General features: G+C 36.9%; 1 protein-coding gene across 12 annotated transcripts in view; it reads left to right on the top strand.

Annotated features, from left to right (window-relative positions):
• CCSER2 (coiled-coil serine rich protein 2) overlaps positions 1–18,700 on the top strand; it is a 183,470-nt gene that overhangs the window by 136,900 nt on the left and 27,870 nt on the right. For all 12 annotated transcript variants that reach the window (XR_004380411.1, XM_032838474.1, XM_032838464.1 and 9 more), the window contains one exon: positions 13,610–13,699. Coding sequence is in view for 11 of the 12 variants with exons in the window: in XM_032838474.1 (XP_032694365.1) it covers positions 13,610–13,699 (90 nt within the window). In the remaining variant the exon portion in view is untranslated. Of the gene's footprint in view, positions 1–13,609; positions 13,700–18,700 lie in introns of those variants that run through there.

Here is an 18,700-nt window from a genome sequence, read left to right as displayed (position 1 = left end):
TAACAGTAAATGAAAATAGTCTTACCTCTCTTAGTTTCATTGAGGATTTAATGCAAAAATCCATTAATTTTCTTTGTATATAAAGAATTTTAGATCAAATAAAATGGTACAATAATGTTGAACATAAAAGGTTGGGTGAGACAAAATGAAATTATTCTCATCAAAAAAGCAGGGATTGCAATAAAAAAATAAATCTAAGATGGGAAGAATTATGAAAAGAGGTCAATTTATATTGATATATGATTAATTAGGAATGAAAATGAGAGAGTAGTTTACTTATTTTGGAGGGTGTCCTAGAGGAGCAGGGATTGCTGAGGGATTTTTACAGGAACAGAGGAGACTGCAGGTAACATCTGCCTCTTCCACCCCCCAGCATAAACACATGGCCAGCTGTGTGAAGTAGCCAAGTACTGATAATCACTACCTACCTTGGTAACACCAAGCCTTGCCCACTCCCTCGTGCTTTGGGGGATCCACCCTTCCAAGTCACATTTGCCTCAGTCCCCGTACTGCAGATCCCCTCCCCAAAAAGACCTGCACAAATCTTGGCAACATTGTCTCCTGACCCAGGCATTTTGCAAGGCTGGGTTGGCATCAGGCCCATTGATGGCAGGCCCTGTGGAAACCCTAGGTGTTAAAATTGTGCACCCCAACTGGGGACCAAACACTGCCCACAACAGGCAAAGAGAACCTCTGCAAATAACTGGATTAAAAGAAAAAGTGACCAGGACACAACAGCAGGGCCCACACAACACATATAGGAGAACCCCAGGGGATTGTTGAAAAAGAAAACCAAAGCTGAAGGCATCACAATGTCTGACTTTAAGCTATGTTATAAAACTGTGATCATCAAGATACCATGGTCTTGGCACAAAAGTAGGACACATAGATCAATGGAACAGAATAGGGACCCCAGGAAATGGACCCTCTACTCTATGGTCAACTAATCTTCGACAAAGCAGGAAAAAATACCCAATGGGGGGAAAGAAAGTCTCTTCAACAAATGTTGATGAGGAGAATTGGACAGCCACATGCAGAAGAATGAAATGAAACTGGACCATTCTCTTACACCATATACAAGATAAACTCAAAATGGACGAAAGACCTAAATGTGAGAGAGGAATTCGTCAAAATCCTAGAGGAGAACATAGGCAGTAACCTCTTTGACATTTGGCCACACTGACTTCTTTCAAGACACATCTCTAAAGGCAAGGGAAAGAAAAAGAAAAATGAACTATTGGGACTTCATCAAGATAAAAAGCTTTTGCACAGCAAGGGAAATAATCAACAAAACTAAGAGACAAACCAGGTATGGGAGAAGATATTTGCAAATGACATTACAAATAGAGGACTGGTATCCAGGGTCTATAAAGAACTTCCCAAATTCAACACACAAAAAACAAACAATCCAGTCAATAAACAGGTAGAAGATATGAACAGACACTTCTCCAAAGAAGACATACAAATAGCTAACAGACACATGAAAAAATATTCAGCATCACTAGCTATCAGGGAAATACAAATCAAAACCACAATGAGATACCACCTTATACCAGTTAGAACGGCAACGATTAACAAGACAGGAAACAACAAGTGGCGAGGATGTCAAGAAATCCTCTTACACTTTTGGTCAGAATGCAAGCTGATACAGCCAATCTGGAAAACAGTATGGAGTTTCCTCAAGAAGTTAAAAATAGAACCTTATGACCCAGCAATTGTGCTAGTAGGTGTTTACCCCAAAGATTCAGATGTAGTGAGAAGAAGGGACACATGCACCCCAATTAGTGTTCATAGCAGCAGTGTCCACAACAGCCAAACTGGAAGGAGCTGAGGTGTCGATCAATAGATGAATGTATAAAGAAGATGTGGTTCATATATACAATGGAATATTACTCAGCCAATGGAAAAGATGAATACCCACAATTTGCATCGATTTGGATGGAACTGGAGGGGTTATGCTAAGTGAAATAAGTCAGTCAGAGCAAGACAATTATCATATGGCTTTGCTCATATGTGGAACATAGAGAATAGCACAGAGGACCAGAGCGTAAGGGAGGGAAAACTGAATGGGAAGAAATCAGAGAGAAGGACAAACCGTGAGAGACTCTGGACTCTAGGAAACAAACAGCGTTATGGAAGGGCGGGGGTTAAGGGGTAGGGTAACTGCATGATGGGTATTAAGGAGAGCACATGTAGTGATGAGCACTGGGTGTTATACACAACTAATGAATTGTGGAACACTACATCAAAAACTAATGATGGCTATTTGGACACAATTAAAAAAACCCCAAAAACAAAAAAACAGAACATTCCTCCTAAAATACCAGAATACAGATTCTTTTAAAGAGCACATGGTACATCCTCCCAAATATATCACATATTAGACCACAAAATAAATCTGAACAGATTCAAAAAGATCAAAGTCATACCATACATCTTTTCTGAGTATGGCACTATGAAACTAGAAATAAGCCACAAGAAAAAAATCTGGAAAGAGCACAGATTCATGGAGGTTGAATAACATATTATTAAACAATGAATGGGTCAACCAAGAAATCAAAGAAAAAAGAAAAAATTATATGGAGATGAAAATTGCTAGCTTAAGAAGCAAGAAACATCTCAAATAAACAATCTAACTCTAAACCCAAAGGAGCTATAAAAAGAACAGACAAAACCCATAACAAGGGGTGCCTGGGTGGCTCAGTGTGTGAAAGCCTCTGCCTTCGGCTCAGGTCATGGTCACATGGTCCTGGGATCGAGCCCCACATTGGGCTCTCTGCTGAGCAGAGAGCCTGCTCCCCCCACTCTCTCTGCCTGCCTCTCTGCCTGCTTGTGATTTCTGTCTGTCAAATAAATAAATAAAATCTTTTAAAAAAAAGCCATAACAAGCATAAGGAAGGAAATAATAAAGACTAGAGCATAAATAATACAGAAACTTAAACAATAGAACAGAGCAGTGGAATCAGGAGCTGGCTCTAAATTGATAAACACCTAGTCCACACTCATTAAAAAAAATGAGGACTCAAAATCAGAAATGCTAAAAAAAAAAAAAAAACACCCAAGAGCATAGAAATACAAATGATTGTAAGAGAATATTTTGAAAAATTATATGCCAACAAATTGGACAACCTAGAAGAAATGGATGAATTCCTAGAAATGTCACCTTGCACAACTGAAGCAGGAAGAAATAGAAAATTTGAAAAGAGCAGTTATCCAGAATGGAATTGAATCAGTAATCAAAAACTACCAACAAACAAAATCAGGTAAAGACATCACAAAAAGAACTTTAGGGCAATATCTCTGATAAACAGTTGCAAAATTCCTCAACAAAATATTAGCAAACTGAATCTAATAATACATTAAAATGAACATTAACCATGATCAAGTGGAATTTATTGCTGAGATGCAAGGATGGTTCAATGTGATACATCACCTCAATAAGAGAAAAGATAACTGTATGACCATTTCAAGAGATGGCATAAAAAGCATTTGATAAATTACAACATCATTCAAGATAAAAATCCTCAGCAAAGTAAGTTTAGAGGAAACATACCTCAACATAATAAGGGTCACATATGAGAAACCCATGGTTAACATCATACTCAATGGGGAAAAACTGGGGGCTTTTCCACTAAGAGCAGGAACAAGAAAGGATGTCCACTCCCACCATTTTTATTCAACATATCACTGGAAGTCCTAGCCACAGCAATCAGGCAACAAAAAGTAATAAAAGCCATCCATCCATCCATCCATCCAACAAAAAGTAATAAAAGCCATTCACCCATAAGGAAGAAGTAAAACATTCACTGTTTGTAAATAACATGATACTCCATATAGAAAACCCAAAGACTCCATCAAAAAACTACTAGAATTGATAAATGAATTCAGTAAATTTGTAGGATAGAGAATTAGCGTACAGAAATCTGTTGCATTTCTACATACTAATAATGAAGTAGCAAAAAGAAATTAATAAAACAATCCCATTTGCCGTTGCACCAAAAATAATAAAAAAAAAACAACCCTAGGAATAAACGTAACCAAAGAGGTGAAAGACCTGTACTTGAAAACCATGAAATATTGATGAAAGAAATTGAATATGATAGAAAGAAATAGAAAGACATCCCATACTCATGGATTAGAAGAACAAATATTGTTAAATTCTATATACTACCCAAAGCTATCTGCAGTTTTAAAATAGTTGCTATCAAAATACCAACAGCAACTTTCACAGAACTAAAAGGAATCCTAACATTGGTATGGAGCCATGAAAGACCCCAAATAGCCAAAACAATCTTGAAAAACAAAACTGGAGGTGTTTTAGATGTCAGGTTATATTTATAATCAAATCAATGTAATCAAAAGTAATCAAAACAATGCCTCTGGCATAAAAATAGACACGTAGTCAGTGGAACAGAATAGAAAGCCCAGAAATAAACCCACAAGTATATGGTCAATTAATCTACAAAGAAAGCAGGGATATGTGATGGGAAAGATCGTCTCTTCATCAAATGGTGTTGGGAAAACTGAACAGCTACTTGAAAAAGAAGGAAACTGAACGACTTTCTTACAGTATACACAAAAATAAACTCAAAATGGTAAGAGGAGACAAGCTGGTGGGGAAGTAGGAGGAGGCGCCGTTTCAACCTATACTCTAAAGTGAGCTGATTACCTACCAAAGAACTCTGATCACCCATGAAATCAGCCTGAGATTAGAAGTATACACTTCTGGATCTCTATGGGGGCAGAAGACGCCAGTGGGCAGGTAAAGCGGAGTGGGAACATTGGACTGATATCGGAAGATAAACAAAAGGGGGAGGGAACCACCAGAAGCAACCCATTGGAAAGTAATACCCCAATACGGGAGTACCCTGCGATTGGGGACCAGCATTAACTTGGAGTCTGGTTGAAAGCACTCAAAAAGAGCAAAGGATCATGGGGGGATATTGTGGGAATCGGGCACATAGGGACAGGGACAGTAGCTTAAGTCCACCAACCCAGGACAGCCACCGCTGGCGCTGAGCCAGAGAGAGTGCAGCGAAGAAGCCAGGTCTTGATCCCTGAGTGGCCGATGCGCCTGAGAGTGTCTGGGTGGCAGCGCAGCTGAGGGTGAGGGAGCCTCACCAGCCAGCAGAACCACAGCCTTTTGCACTCTCCATGGGCGCGCTGTGCTACTAGAGTCTGAGTTGTGTCCCACACCCTGCCTGAGAGAGGTGCCTGCAGGTGCCAGTTGGCGCTCTCTCGGAACCAGAGAGTCTGAGCACTCCCTGCCCAGGCCAGCGTGAAGATCTCAGTGTACTGTTGCTGCTTGGGACCTCTCTGGTGTGGCTATCTTGATTTTGGTTACAAGTGGGAGTTCCTGTGACCCCAGAGACTCTGACTAGGAACGTGCTCTGCCAGTGGCTGAGGGAGAATTTATGTGCTCTGGAGCACCCAGACGGGGACAGACTGAGGCTTCTCTCTGAGAGGGAGGTCTGGGTGCAGTTTGCTTTCCTCTAAACCTCCAAAAACCATCAAAAGCTGTCAAGGGGAGAGAAAACAAACAAAAAAACCTTCAGAGAACAAAAGCCCGAAAAACCGGTTTCCTCAGAGCCCACCCCCTTGATGGGGGCAGGAGGACTTAACTCTAGCAAGACTCCCTGAAAATCCACACAGCAGGCCCCTCCCCCAGAAAGCCAACCAAAAAAAAAAAAAAAAAAAAAAGAAAGACCAAAAAAAGACAAGAGGACAACCACCACTACTTCATAGATAAAACCTTTATTTTTAATTCGTTCCCACTATTCTGGTTCATTTTTTTATATATAACTTTTTAACCTATTTACCATCACAATGAGATGTCCAGCACATAAAATTCCATAATAACCTTTTAACCTGAACTTTTTGATACATATACCTGTGTTTTTCTTTTGCTTTTCTATTTTAAAAATTTTTTAAATTTAAATTAATTTTATTTTAGTTTATTCTTTTTTTTTTTTTTTAATATTTGTATAGAGATAAGCTTCAAGGTAATCCCCTTTCCCCAATCAATGCTACCCCTATAGGTAAACCAGTTTTTAATCCCCCTTTATCTTAGGAAAGTTGAGTCCTTTAACAAAGGTATCAAGATACATCCCGGAAGAATCAAAATTACCTTCCTCACCACACTGAGAATTTATAACCACGCTCCCATCTTTCTCTTCTGCCAGTGTTTCTGTGTATTTGTTTTTGTCCTGGTAGTATATAAATCTTACACTTGGGTTTCTTTTTGATAGGATGCTTTTTTTTTTGGTTTGTTTTTATTTATTTATTTTTCTCCTGTCATCTACTTTTGTCGGTCTTTTTGTTTGTCTGTTTTTGTTTGTATACTTCATAAATCTTACCTTGGGGCCCATTTGGGCTGGGCCTTTTATTTTATCTTTCTTTTTTTTCTTGTCTCTTTCTCTCTCTTTCTTTTTTCTTTCTTTTGGGTGGGGACTCTTGATTGCTCAGAAGCCTTCCAGGGTGCACCTTGCCTACACCATGGTCGATACATTCAGCTACACATCCATTCAGCCATCTCTCACCAAAATGACTAGGAGGAGGAATGCTCAACAGAAGAAAAATTCAAAGACTGGGCCTTCTGCATCAGAGCTATTGGATGTGGACATAGACAGTATGTCAGAAAGGGAATTCAGGCTAACAATTATTCAGGCAATAGCTAGGTTGGTGAAAGCCATGGATGACAAAATGGAATTGATTAGGGCAGAATTGAAAGCCACTAGGGATGATGTTCACAATGTTCTCAATGAGTTCCAATCTAATCTAAATTCTCTAAGAGCTAGGGTAACTGAGGCAGAAGATAGAATTAGTGATCTGCAGGACAAACAGAAAAAGGAGCAGGAGGAAGCCTGGAACAAGCAGCTTAGAAGCCACGAAAACAGAATTAGGGAAATAAATGACGCCATGAAATGTTCCAACGTCAGAATTATTGGAATCTCTGAGGGGGAGGAGAAAGAAAGAAAACTAGAAGATACAGTTGAACAAATTCTCCACGAAAATTTTCCCAATCTCGCAAATGGAACCAGTGTTTGTGTACTAGAGGCAGAAAGATCTCCCCCCAAGATCATAGAATCTAGAAAGACCTCGAGACACCTGATAGTGAAAGTGATGAATCATAATTGTAGACAGGAGTTCTTGAAAGCAGCTAGGGCAAAGAAATTCCTTATGTACAGAGGAAAGCCCATCAGAATAACATCAGACCTGTCCACAGAAACCTGGCAAGCCAGAAAGGGCTGGCAAGACATATTCAGGGCACTGAATGAGAAGAACATGTAGCCAAGAATACTTTTTCCAGCAAGACTGACATTCAAAATGGATGGAGAGATAAAGAGCTTCCAAGACCGGCAAGGTTTAAAAGAATATGCGAGGGGCGCCTGGGTGGCTCAGTGGGTTAAGCCGCTGCCTTCAGCTCAGGTCATGATCTCAGGGTCCTGGGATCGAGTCCCGCATCGGGCTCTCTGCTCAGCAGGGAGCCTGCTTCCCTCTCTCTCTCTCTCTCTGTCTGCCTCTCCATCTACTTGTGATCTCTCTCTGTCAAATAAATAAATAAAATCTTTAAAAAAAAAATAAAAAAATAAAAAAATAAAAGAATATGCGACCTCCAAGCTGACATTGCAGGAAATATTAAGGGGGCTTCTATAAAAGAGGAAAAATCCTAAGAATATCATTGAACAGAAATATATGGGGACAATCTATAGAAACAAAGACTTCACAGGTAACATGATGTCAATAAAAACGTATCTCTCAATAATCACTCTCAATATGAATGGCCTAAATGTGCCCATAAAACGACACAGGGTTGCAGATTGGATAAAACGACAGCACCCATCCATATGTTGTCTACAAGAGTCTCATTTTGAACCTAAGGATACATCCAGACTGAAAGTGAAGGGATGGAGAAGCATCTTTCCTGGCAGTGGGCTTCAAAAGAAGGCTGAGGTAGCGATTCTCATATCAGATAAATTAGATTTTAAACTAAAGACTGTAGTCAGAGATACAGAAGGACACTATGTCATTCTTAAAGGGACTATCCACCAAGAAGATATAACTATTGTAAATATTTATGCCCCCAATATGGGAGCAGCCAATTACTTCAGAAAACTGTTAATCAAGATAAAGAGTCATATTGATATGAATACATTAGTAGTAGGAGATCTTAACACACCACTCTCAGTAATAGACAGATCATCCAAGCAGAAAATCAATAAACAAGAGCATTGAATGACACATTGGACCAGATGGACCTCATCGATATATATAGAACATTCCACCCTAAAACAACAGAATACTCATTCTTCTCACGTGCACATGGAACCTTCTCCAGAATAGACCACATACTGGGTCACAAATCAGGGCTCAAACTGTATGCAAAGATTGAGATTATTCCCTGCATATTCTCAGATCGCAATGCTTTGAAACTGGAGCTCAACCACAAGGAAAAGGAATTCAAACACCTGGAAGCTAAAGACTACCTTGCTTAAGAATGCTTGGATCAACCAGGAAATCAAAGAAGAACTTAAACAATTCATGGAAACCAATGAGAATGAAGACACTTTGGTCCAAAACCTATGGGATACAGCAACAGCGGTCCTAAGGGAGAACACATAGCCATCCAAGGCTCCCTCCAAAAAATTGAAAAATCCAGAATACACCAGCTTTCTCTACACTTTAAAGAACTGGAGAATCAACAACAAATTAAGCCAACTCCACACACAAGAAGGGAAATAAACTCAAATTGACTTTTTTTCTTTTTTTTTTTTCTTAAGATTTTATTTATTTATTTGACAGAGAGAGATCCCAAGTAGGCAGAGAGGCAAGTAGAGAGAAAAGAGGTCCCTGCTGAGCAGAGAGCTCGACGTGGGGCTCGATCCTAGGACCCTGAGATCATGACCTGAGCCGAAGGCAGAGGCTTTAACTCACTGAGCCACCCAGGGGCCCCGGGAAATAAACTCAAAATGGCTTAAATACCAGGGTGCCTGGGTGGCACAGTCAGCTAAGCATCTGCCTTCAGCTCAGGTCATCATCTCAGGGTCCTGGGATTGAGCCCCAAGTTAGGCTCCCTGCTCAGGAGGGCTCTGCTTTTCCCTTTCTCTCTGCATTTCCCCCACTCATTCTCATTCTCATTCTCATTCTCATTCTCTCTCTCAAATCAATAAATAAAATCTTTTAAAAAAATGGATTAAAGACCTAAATGTGAGATATAAAACCATAAATATCCTGTAAGAGAGGATAGGCAGTAATTTCCCTGACATTGGTCATAGCAACATTCTTCTGAGTTAAGGGAAACAAAAGCAACAATAAACTATTGAGATTACATCACAATTAAAAGCTTCTGCACAGCAAAGGAAACAACCAACAAAACTAAATGACAACCTACTGAATTGGAGAAGATATTTGCACATGACATATCCAAGAAAGGGTCAGTATCCAAAATATATAAAGAACTTAACACAATTCAATACCAAAAAGACAATCTGATTTAAAAATGCGCAGAAGACATGAACAGGCATTCCTCCAAAGACCACCTACAGATGACCAACAGATACATGAAATGATGTTCAGTATCATTTATCATCAGGGATAATCAAAACCATAGTGAGATATCACCTCACATCTGTTAAAACGGGTAAAGTAAAAAACTCAAGAAACAACAAGTGTTGGCAAAAATATTGAGAAAAAGGAACCCTTGTACACTATTTTTGGGAATGCAAACTGGTGCAACCACTGTGAAAGACAATGTGGATTTTCCTGAAAAAGTTAAAAATAGAATTACTCTATTTCAGTAATAACACTACTGGATATTTACCCAGAGAATACAAAAACACTAATTTGAGGGGACATATGCACCCCTATGTTTATCTCAGCATTTTTTATAATAGCCAAATTATAGAAGAAACCCAAGTGTCCATCAATAGATGAATGGATAGAGATACAGTTTATATATATATGAGAGTGAGAGAGAGTGTGTGTATGGATGTATATGTATAAATATATATGTAATATATATGTGTACCATTATACACACAAAGATACATATATGTATGTGTATTGGAATATTATTCAGCCATAAGAAAAAATGAAATCTTGCCATTTGCAACAACATGGATAGAGGTGGAGTATAATGCTAAATGAAATAAGCCAGTTAGAATAAGACAGATGCCATCGGATTTCATTCATGTGTGGAATTTAAGAATCAAAACAAGCAAATAATGGGGGGAAAATAAACTCTCCACTATAAAAAACTAACACATGGTTACCAAAGGGGAGGTGGATTGGAGGGGGGCAGTGAAGTAGGTTAAGGGGATTAGGAGTGTGCTTGTCTTGATGAACACAGTAATGGATAGACTTGGTAGTTCACTATGTTGCACATTTCAAATTAATATATCACTGTATGTTAACTACACTGGAATTTAAGGGAAAAAAAGGAAAAAAAATGTGAAGGATTTTCAAGGTGATTTCAAAGTCCCTTTCTAGTTCTAGCAATCTATGCATTTTATCTTAACCTGAGTTTGCATGTACACTTTCAGAAAATTGACAATATAAAGTGTTAAATTCATATTTTGTGTGAAATGTTCATATATAAAATCAGATTGCAGTGCTCCAAGTATTTAACTGGATTGTATAGAAGCTCAGCTATTTAAATCTTATTTAAAATGCTGAGAATGCTCTTTTATTTTTCCCTAAGTATACTAAGTAGTAAGTTAATTTAGATACATTTACTCATTGGACCCTCAGAATAATCTGGTGAAATTATTAGTGTAGAATTTTCTTTATAGAGTCATAGAAAGTAGAACTCAGCTTAAGCAGGTTAGCTGTGTGTCATAGATTTGAAAAACTGTGGATTATATACCTGGTTCCAAATCCTGCCCTGAAACTAAATAGGCATGTTGTTTTAGGGAAGTTACTTTATTTCTCCTCAGCCTCTTCTGTATGTGGGTGTAATAAAAATAATACAATGTAGGATTATGATAGTCTAATAAACTATGTATGAAAACTGAGTAATGCTATATATACCTGGGCCATGGGTGCATGATTAATATTAACTCTTATTGATGATTTGCCCCAAATCACCCATCTAGTAAATCAGTGTGTATCTTAAGATGTTATAAGTTACAAGTAAAAGTCTCTAACTAAAAGTGACTTAAAAGTTAGAACATTTGTAAACTCAAATAGCAAAATTGTGTAGATCTCATGGTTACTTAAATGGTCATTTTGGTAATGGTGAAGTTCTAGGTTGGTTTTCTGGAAACTTTTTGGCTGTCCTGTGCTGGTTACAAGATGTATGCTGTAGTTCTATGTGTTACATACTCCTGTATTAGTCCCCAAATGTAGGAAAAGGACCTTGTTTTCTCTAGTATGCTTTTTTTTTTTTTTAAAGACATTTATTTATTTCAAAGAGAAAGAAAGGTAAGGAGAGGGAGAGAAAGAGAATCTCAAGCATGGGGCTTGATGCGGGGCTGGATCCCATGACCCTCAGATCATGACCGGAGCCAAAACCAGGAGTTGGATGCTTAACTGACTGAACCACCCAGGCATCCCTCTAGGATGCCTATTTTTAAAATCAAGAGCACATTCTCAGAAATTATTCAGACTTTGTATATGTTTTATTGGCTAGGTTTGGATTCTTTATCACTTCCTAAGCATGGTGGAATGGGATTAATCTGATTGGTTCACACTAATCAAAATATATCATTGGGTCAAAAGGTAGGATACACTTTCCTGAATATGGAACTACATAGAATGTAAGCCTCCAAATAGAATCTGTCAGCAAAATGAAAAGCATGTGGACAGGGAATGATTTGGGTAGTTGTTTTACATCTATTGAAGTGTCGCTAAAAACTAGGTTTTTCAAATTATAAAAAATTCAAACATTTGCCTAATAGTGTTCTTCATATGTTAGTTAGCAGATAGACTACAAAAAGGAAAAAAAAAAAAGGAAATTACTTCTGGAACTGCAGTAGTCAGGATAGAATACATAACGTGCTTGCACTAAGATAAATATTTTTTCTTTATATACCTTCCATATATATTTAAAAGTTATGTCCTATTATAGTGAATTCTGTGAGACTTTTTTAAAAAAATATTTTTATTTTATTTTACTTTTGAGAGAGAAAGAGAGCATGAGCAGGGGGGAGGGGTGGAGGGAAAGGGAGAGAGAGAATCTCAAGCAGACTCTGCACTGTGCCAGATGGGAGGCTCCATCTCAGGACTCTGAGATCATGACCTGAGTTGAAACCAAGAGTCAGATGCTTAACCAGCTGAGCCTCCCAAGTGCCCTTTGTGACTCTTAAGTTGCCTACTTAATATGGTGAATTTTGTTTCATTCACTATCCCATTTTTTAGGAATGGGAAATATGTCTGTACTATAAGAAATAGAAAATGTCTATTCTGCAAAGATTTTTGTTTTTAATTAGATCTTATTTTATATATGGAAAATGGAGTGATCTGATTGAAAATAAGAAAAATTCTGAATTTTGGTAAATTTTTTAAAAGAAGACACCTAATTTTAATTTGATGCAGTAGTTAAGAATTTATTATGTAGGTTTTCCTACAAGAAAGTTTACCTCCAGTGAGGTTGTTTAATAAATAATATATATATTCCAATATATGTATTGGAATATAACCATACTCCACACTAGTGAGAAATTCACATTATGTCTTCTCGTTCTTTTTAAAAATTTGATCATTATTTATTTGAGAAACCAAAGTTTCCACAAAAGGTACGTTGCTTTGTGTTGTCTAAATGAGTATGCTTTGAGTGGAATCATATGCAGAGAATTCATTTGTGAACTGGAATGGTCAGATGGATCTTGTCAAAATTCAGTGGTCCTTCAAATTCTTTCGTTCAATAAGGTTAACACATCATTAAGAAGGCTTAAAAGCACCACACATGTGAATAGACAGCCTTATCTGTGGACTGGTGGTGTTTAATATCCATAGAGTGCCATCAAAAATGAATTTAAGAAACTATGGTGTAGTGACTGTAGTACCATTATAGTTTAGAGAAATACATTATATTTTGCAATTGTATTCCTTATAATCTGTATATTATATATATTCTACATTATAATATATATTATTATATATATTAATATATTATATACATAGTATAGTATATATTTATACACATAAGATCATAGATAGTGTATTTATGGACAGTGTAAGAGATTCCCAAGGTTAATTTTCACTATTCAGAATTTTAGCTTTACTGACTGACTCTGGAATCCAGTCTCTGAATAAGATGGGAGACTAATGAATAGACCTGGATGTTTACCTTTTTTTGTGTGTGACGGTGGTCTTTTACCCTTTAAAAGAGCCTTTAATTATTTTTTTTAAAGATTTTATTTATTTATTAGACAGACAGAGATCACAAGTAGGCAGAGAGGCAGGCAGAGAGAGAGGAAGGAAAGCAAGCTCCCCGCCGAGCAGAGAGCCTGATGCGGGGCTTCATCCCAGGACTCTGGGATCATGACCTGAGCTGAAGGCAGAGGCTTTAACCCACTGAGCCACCCAGGTGCCCCAACCTCTAATTATTTTTGTATGTATATATGTGTATATAGAATTATACCCGTGTAAATTTTGTGGTTTTATTCAGGCAACTCGGTGTAACTGCCACCAAAATTCTAAAGAGGAAAAATGCACATATGCTGATAAATATACTCAAACACCCTGGAGAAGAATTCCTGTAAGTAACATATGCCCTTAAACTCTCTCATGTCATTTACTCTTTTGATGTTCGTTTCACTCTTTTTACTTTAATCTAATAATTTTGAATCTGCCATGGCTGTAATTTTTTTTTTTTTTTAGGTAAGTTGATTTTTCTTGTCTCTTAGGTGTTTATGTGCTTTCTAAAGCTTCTCTTGTGTGTCTTTTATATAAATGAATGTGCATTTAATAGCTTTTCCGTTCTGCACACTGTAGCGCATCTTATTTGAATGTTTAATCTCCTCTCATTGCATGTATTTATGAGAGTGGTATTTCTCCATGCCCTGAAAGAAGTAAATATTTAAGCAGTCTTCCCTTTTTAACAGCATGACTCTTTGGAAATACGTGATGTAGCTTATTCTTTTGTTGTTGTTGAAACTTTCAAATATATCCTATTATAATTACTCAGATGTTGAGGCTGTTTAGAATTAATGCATTAAAATATAGATAGTAAAGGTTATGTTTTAGGCATGGTTAGGGAATGGTTTCTTCTAAACAGTATAAAGTAACCAAGTTTTCTTGTTTTTCAAAACATATTTAGGCTAACATACACTGACCATAATTTAATCTGAGTTCTGAAACTAAGTTCAGGACGTGCCTGGGCCAGAGGGTCATCGCATGGCCTGCTAGTCATCCTAATCCTGTTGTTGGGTGCCAACTATTAGACATTTTTTTAAAGAGAATGCCTAATAAGCCACATTTGACTCTTCTTTTGCCTTGTTTTAGCAGTGGAATCCTAGTAACAGAAACGAACAGGGGACCATAATGGTTATTATAATCAACAACCCATTTTTTAAAACTTAGCTATAGGCTTTAAAGTTTATAAAATGCTTTTTTCATTTTCATCTAATAAGTAACTTTTTTGTGTGTGCTCACATAAGGTGCGATGCTAATAATTTATTCAACAAAAGTTTGTGAGTCTCTCCCATCTCAGTTTTTAGGCTCTTGAAGTAGAAATAAGAATTGGGGAAGAAAATACACAGACCACTCAGGATTGCTTCTTTCATGAGCAGGTGTTGATTAAAGGGACTGGTGCTGTGATACACTTAGAGTGCAGTGAGTTCTGTTAGGTTCAAAGGATTGGGAAAGTCTCGTCTGAAGAATCAAGGAACTTGGTGAAAAAGGTGAAGGTTGTGGTTGAATTCTAGAAAGTAAAAGATGCCAGTAGACAGAGAAGATAGAATATTTCTTTAAAGGATGTGGAAGCTTAGTGTGAAGGAAATTTCAAAACAAGACTATGCCTTTTGCTTCTAGATGAAGGTTTGGGTTTCCCTGTTTCTTCAGTTTTCCTCACAGATGTTTGTATTTTCAGACACTATTCCTAAGTAGATTGGTGATTTAAGTGTGAGATGTTCCATTTTCCCATTCTCATGGGAGTTTTTATACCATCTCTGGATTCCTTCATCTTTCTGTTCTGAAAACTGTTAATCAGACAAAAGTAAATGGTATAAAACCAACCCCAAGACATTGCTCTGTTATTTTACTATAATTTGGGTGAAATGAAGGTCAGTTTTCCAGCCTAGTGCTGTTAATAAACCCAGACTTTAGGCTTCCTTGTTATCTACTGCTATAGGAATCACTTGGCTTAGCACCTTTGTTTATAGCTATCCAAGTTAACAGAAGGTAGGGAGGTTAAATGGCATGTTAAAATTTTCATAGTCTGTCAGTGGCTAAGATAGGCTTCTGACTGCTAGTACAAGGTTCCTTCACCCAAAGGTGCACTGAGGAGCCTTAAAGGATTGAGAGAGATTTTGCAGATTGACATGGAACAAATATCCTTGACGAAAGGAAAGTAAAAGTAAAGGTGATGAGGTAGGAAGATACTTTTAGACAACAGTAAGTATATTATTTTGGCTGCAACACAGTTGTATGTTTAGGGAAGTGGTTGAAGTTGTGTAAAGTCCATTTAAAAATAGAATTAAAAATTTTATCTGGAAAAGTAGTTTTACTGAGTTGTATTTAAAGAGGTAGTTACATATATTTATTTACTTAGTTAAATGATAATTATTAACTATTGAGGTTAAATATTGAGTTTATTCTCTGATTTTTATGTTTTTTGGACTTAGGATTCATTTGAAATAAAATTACCTTATTTTAGAAACCATTTACTATAATAAAGATTTTCTTTTCTCTTCTAAAAAGTTATACTTGATTCTGCACGTTCGTTTTTTAGCAGGAACCCAACATCTTTAAGCAAGATGTTGGTGATGGGGAGGTGCAGTGGGATCCTTCTTTGACCACAGTGATTTTGTTAGGTAGCAGTTTGGGGAATCAAAGCGTGTTGTATTTTAAAATCTCCAGGTTGAGTGTAGGTAACATTTTTTGATCTGGCTAGTAAGACTTTGGGAAGAATGAAAGTTATAGTCTGAATCCTTGTTCTTTACCATTTTCTGAATATCTTGGGAAATTTAATTGCCCTTCTTGACACTCTTAGTTGAGGATCTCCTTCAGAGGTTTATGAGACATATGTAAGCATGTCCTCAGAATACTTCTGGCATCCAAGGAAGTAATCTGGTTATAGTAAAAGGCAGAGAAGGATGGTAGAGAGGAGAGAGGTACCGTTCATAATACTTGTTGGCAGTCATTTAGGACATGGAAAGAAAAATGAAAAAAAAATGATGGACATTGTTAGAAGAAATGAAGGAAAATAAGCGAGCTGGATTTCAGATTTAGGGAGGGAAAGACAGAGGAAAAAGAGATATGAACGAGCTGTTGGAAAAGATGCTACCTTAAGAGGAAAGTGGAGGGTGCCTGGGTGGCTCAGTTGTTAAGTGGCTGCCTTCAGCTCAGGTCATGATCCCAGGGTCCTGGGATCAAGGCCTACATCAGGCTCCCTGCTCAACGGGAAGCCTGCTTCTCCCTCTCCTGCTGCCTCCTGCTTGGGTTCTCTTTCTCACTGTGTCTCTCTCTGTCAAATAAATACATAAAATCTTAAAAAAAAAAAAGAGGAAAGTGGGTAAGTCTGCTTCTGGTGAAATATTCATCTGAGGGACAGAGTACCCAGATAAAATGGTGAAATGGGTAACATGGAAAAGAACAACAGTAGTGTGGAAGGTATCTAATCATTCACACAAAAATAGTTGAAGTGAGATTAGGAATACTAGGAAGATGGTGATTATGTGAGAAGAGATGGTGATTATGTGAGAAGATTCATTTAAAATGTATAAACTTATAAAAGTTTATTTAGATAGTATGACATTATTATTTGTGTACAAGCATGTTCTTATAAGTAGCATTATCTTAGACTGAATTAAATATTTTTAATGTCTTTCTAGTATTGTTGCAAAGCATTTAACATCACTGTGTGAAGATTTGCACATTAAGTAAATTCTAAATTTTCGCAATATATACATTTTACAGAGCCTTTGTTTAAATATCTTAAGTGAACTAGAGAAGCCAAAATATCAAAAAAGAGAACATTTCTAAAAAAAAAAAAAAGAAAAGAAAAAGAAAAAATTTCTAGACTCAGACCATCAACTCTCTTATTATTTATCCCTTGAATCTCAAAGAAGGGATTGCAAACTGGACGCAAAGGATCTTCTTGGCCTGTCAGATAATGAATGGCTCACCTGGATTACTCTTAAAATTGAATGTAGAAATAAATGCTGTCTTATCAGTATCAGTGGGAAAGTTGCCTACCAGTTGAAATTCAGAATATGCACAATTAGATCTGTTACTAGTTTTCTCTCATATATTAAGAACTCACTTTATTATATAGCAAAGAGGTGAGGAAAGATGATTTCCTATGTATTTTTAAATGTTCTCTTAGAATTAGTTTCTAGAGGTGGATCAAAGATTTAATCCATTTTATAGTTTATTTAATAGATATGTATGTGACTTATATAAATTCAGCAATTAGAATATGGTCAGGATTATCAGCAATTCTTTGTGCTTAGAATTAGGTTCTCATGTCTCAGATTTACTAGATTATACATATAGTTCAAAATATCATAGTCAAGTATGTTCTTATAATAGCTATTTATGAAATAGAAAAGATAGGGGCACCTGGGTGGCTCAGTGGGTTAAATCCTCTGCCTTCAGCTCAGGTCATGATCCCAGGGTCCTGGGATCGAGCCCCGCATCGGGCTCTCTGCTCAGCGGGGAGCCTGCTTCCTCCTCTCTCTCTGCCTGATTCTCTGTCTACTTGTGATCTCTGTCAAATAAATAAATAAAATCTTTAAAAAAAAATAGAAAAGATAAAATCAGAAAACTTTATCACAGAAATATCACAGAAATCATGTCAACTGTTCATAATTTCCCAAGGAGAAGGAGTTTGCTAACTTCCTAGCAGCATGCTATATGTACTATTAAAGAACTCTGCTCCCCCCCTTTTTCTGCTTGCCTGGGAGATAACATAAAGTATTACGTGAAAGGAACATCATAACCTAAAGATTTGTCTTAAGAGGACTCTCTCCTTAGTCCTTTTTCTTTCACACTGTATGCCTTCCTGATTTGAGAATGGGAAGCATTATTAGTTAATTTTTATGTGAGATTAATGTCCTGATTTTTTACTTTGGCATTTCATTTTATCCCAATTGGTGAGGTGTTATATTACTACTCATATATATTCAGAGGGAATTAAGGATTTCTTTGTGGAGGTCTTTATTTACATTCACTGTTGTTTATATATAGCATATGCCACTAGAAGTATTCTTAAGTGAAATATACATATAAATTGGTGTTTAAACAAATAATTATAATGTGATCATGTAATTATTTTTAAATTTTTGGTGTCAAAGAAAAAAAATTTTTATGTGTGATCATTTTTAGATATGGACCATTGAATATGGTCTGTGTTTCAATGAGCTAAATGCTGACAGGAGCCATCTTTACTGAGACATCACATGCCAGCCTCATGACATTTATGACAATACAACAAGAATCCTATTATGTGTATTGTTACACTGATTTTTAAACATTTGTACTATAACTCCTTTGGATACATCTGAAGCCACTAACTGAAAATAGAATTGTTTTTCAA

Source organism: Lontra canadensis, unplaced genomic scaffold (genome assembly GCF_010015895.1).
Source record: "Lontra canadensis isolate GAN:19392208 unplaced genomic scaffold, GSC_riverotter_1.0 scaffold3, whole genome shotgun sequence".
Lineage (NCBI taxonomy): Eukaryota > Metazoa > Chordata > Mammalia > Carnivora > Mustelidae > Lontra > Lontra canadensis.
The sequence above is the reverse complement of the archived record's forward strand: the minus strand, read 5'-3'. Positions and strand labels throughout refer to the sequence as shown.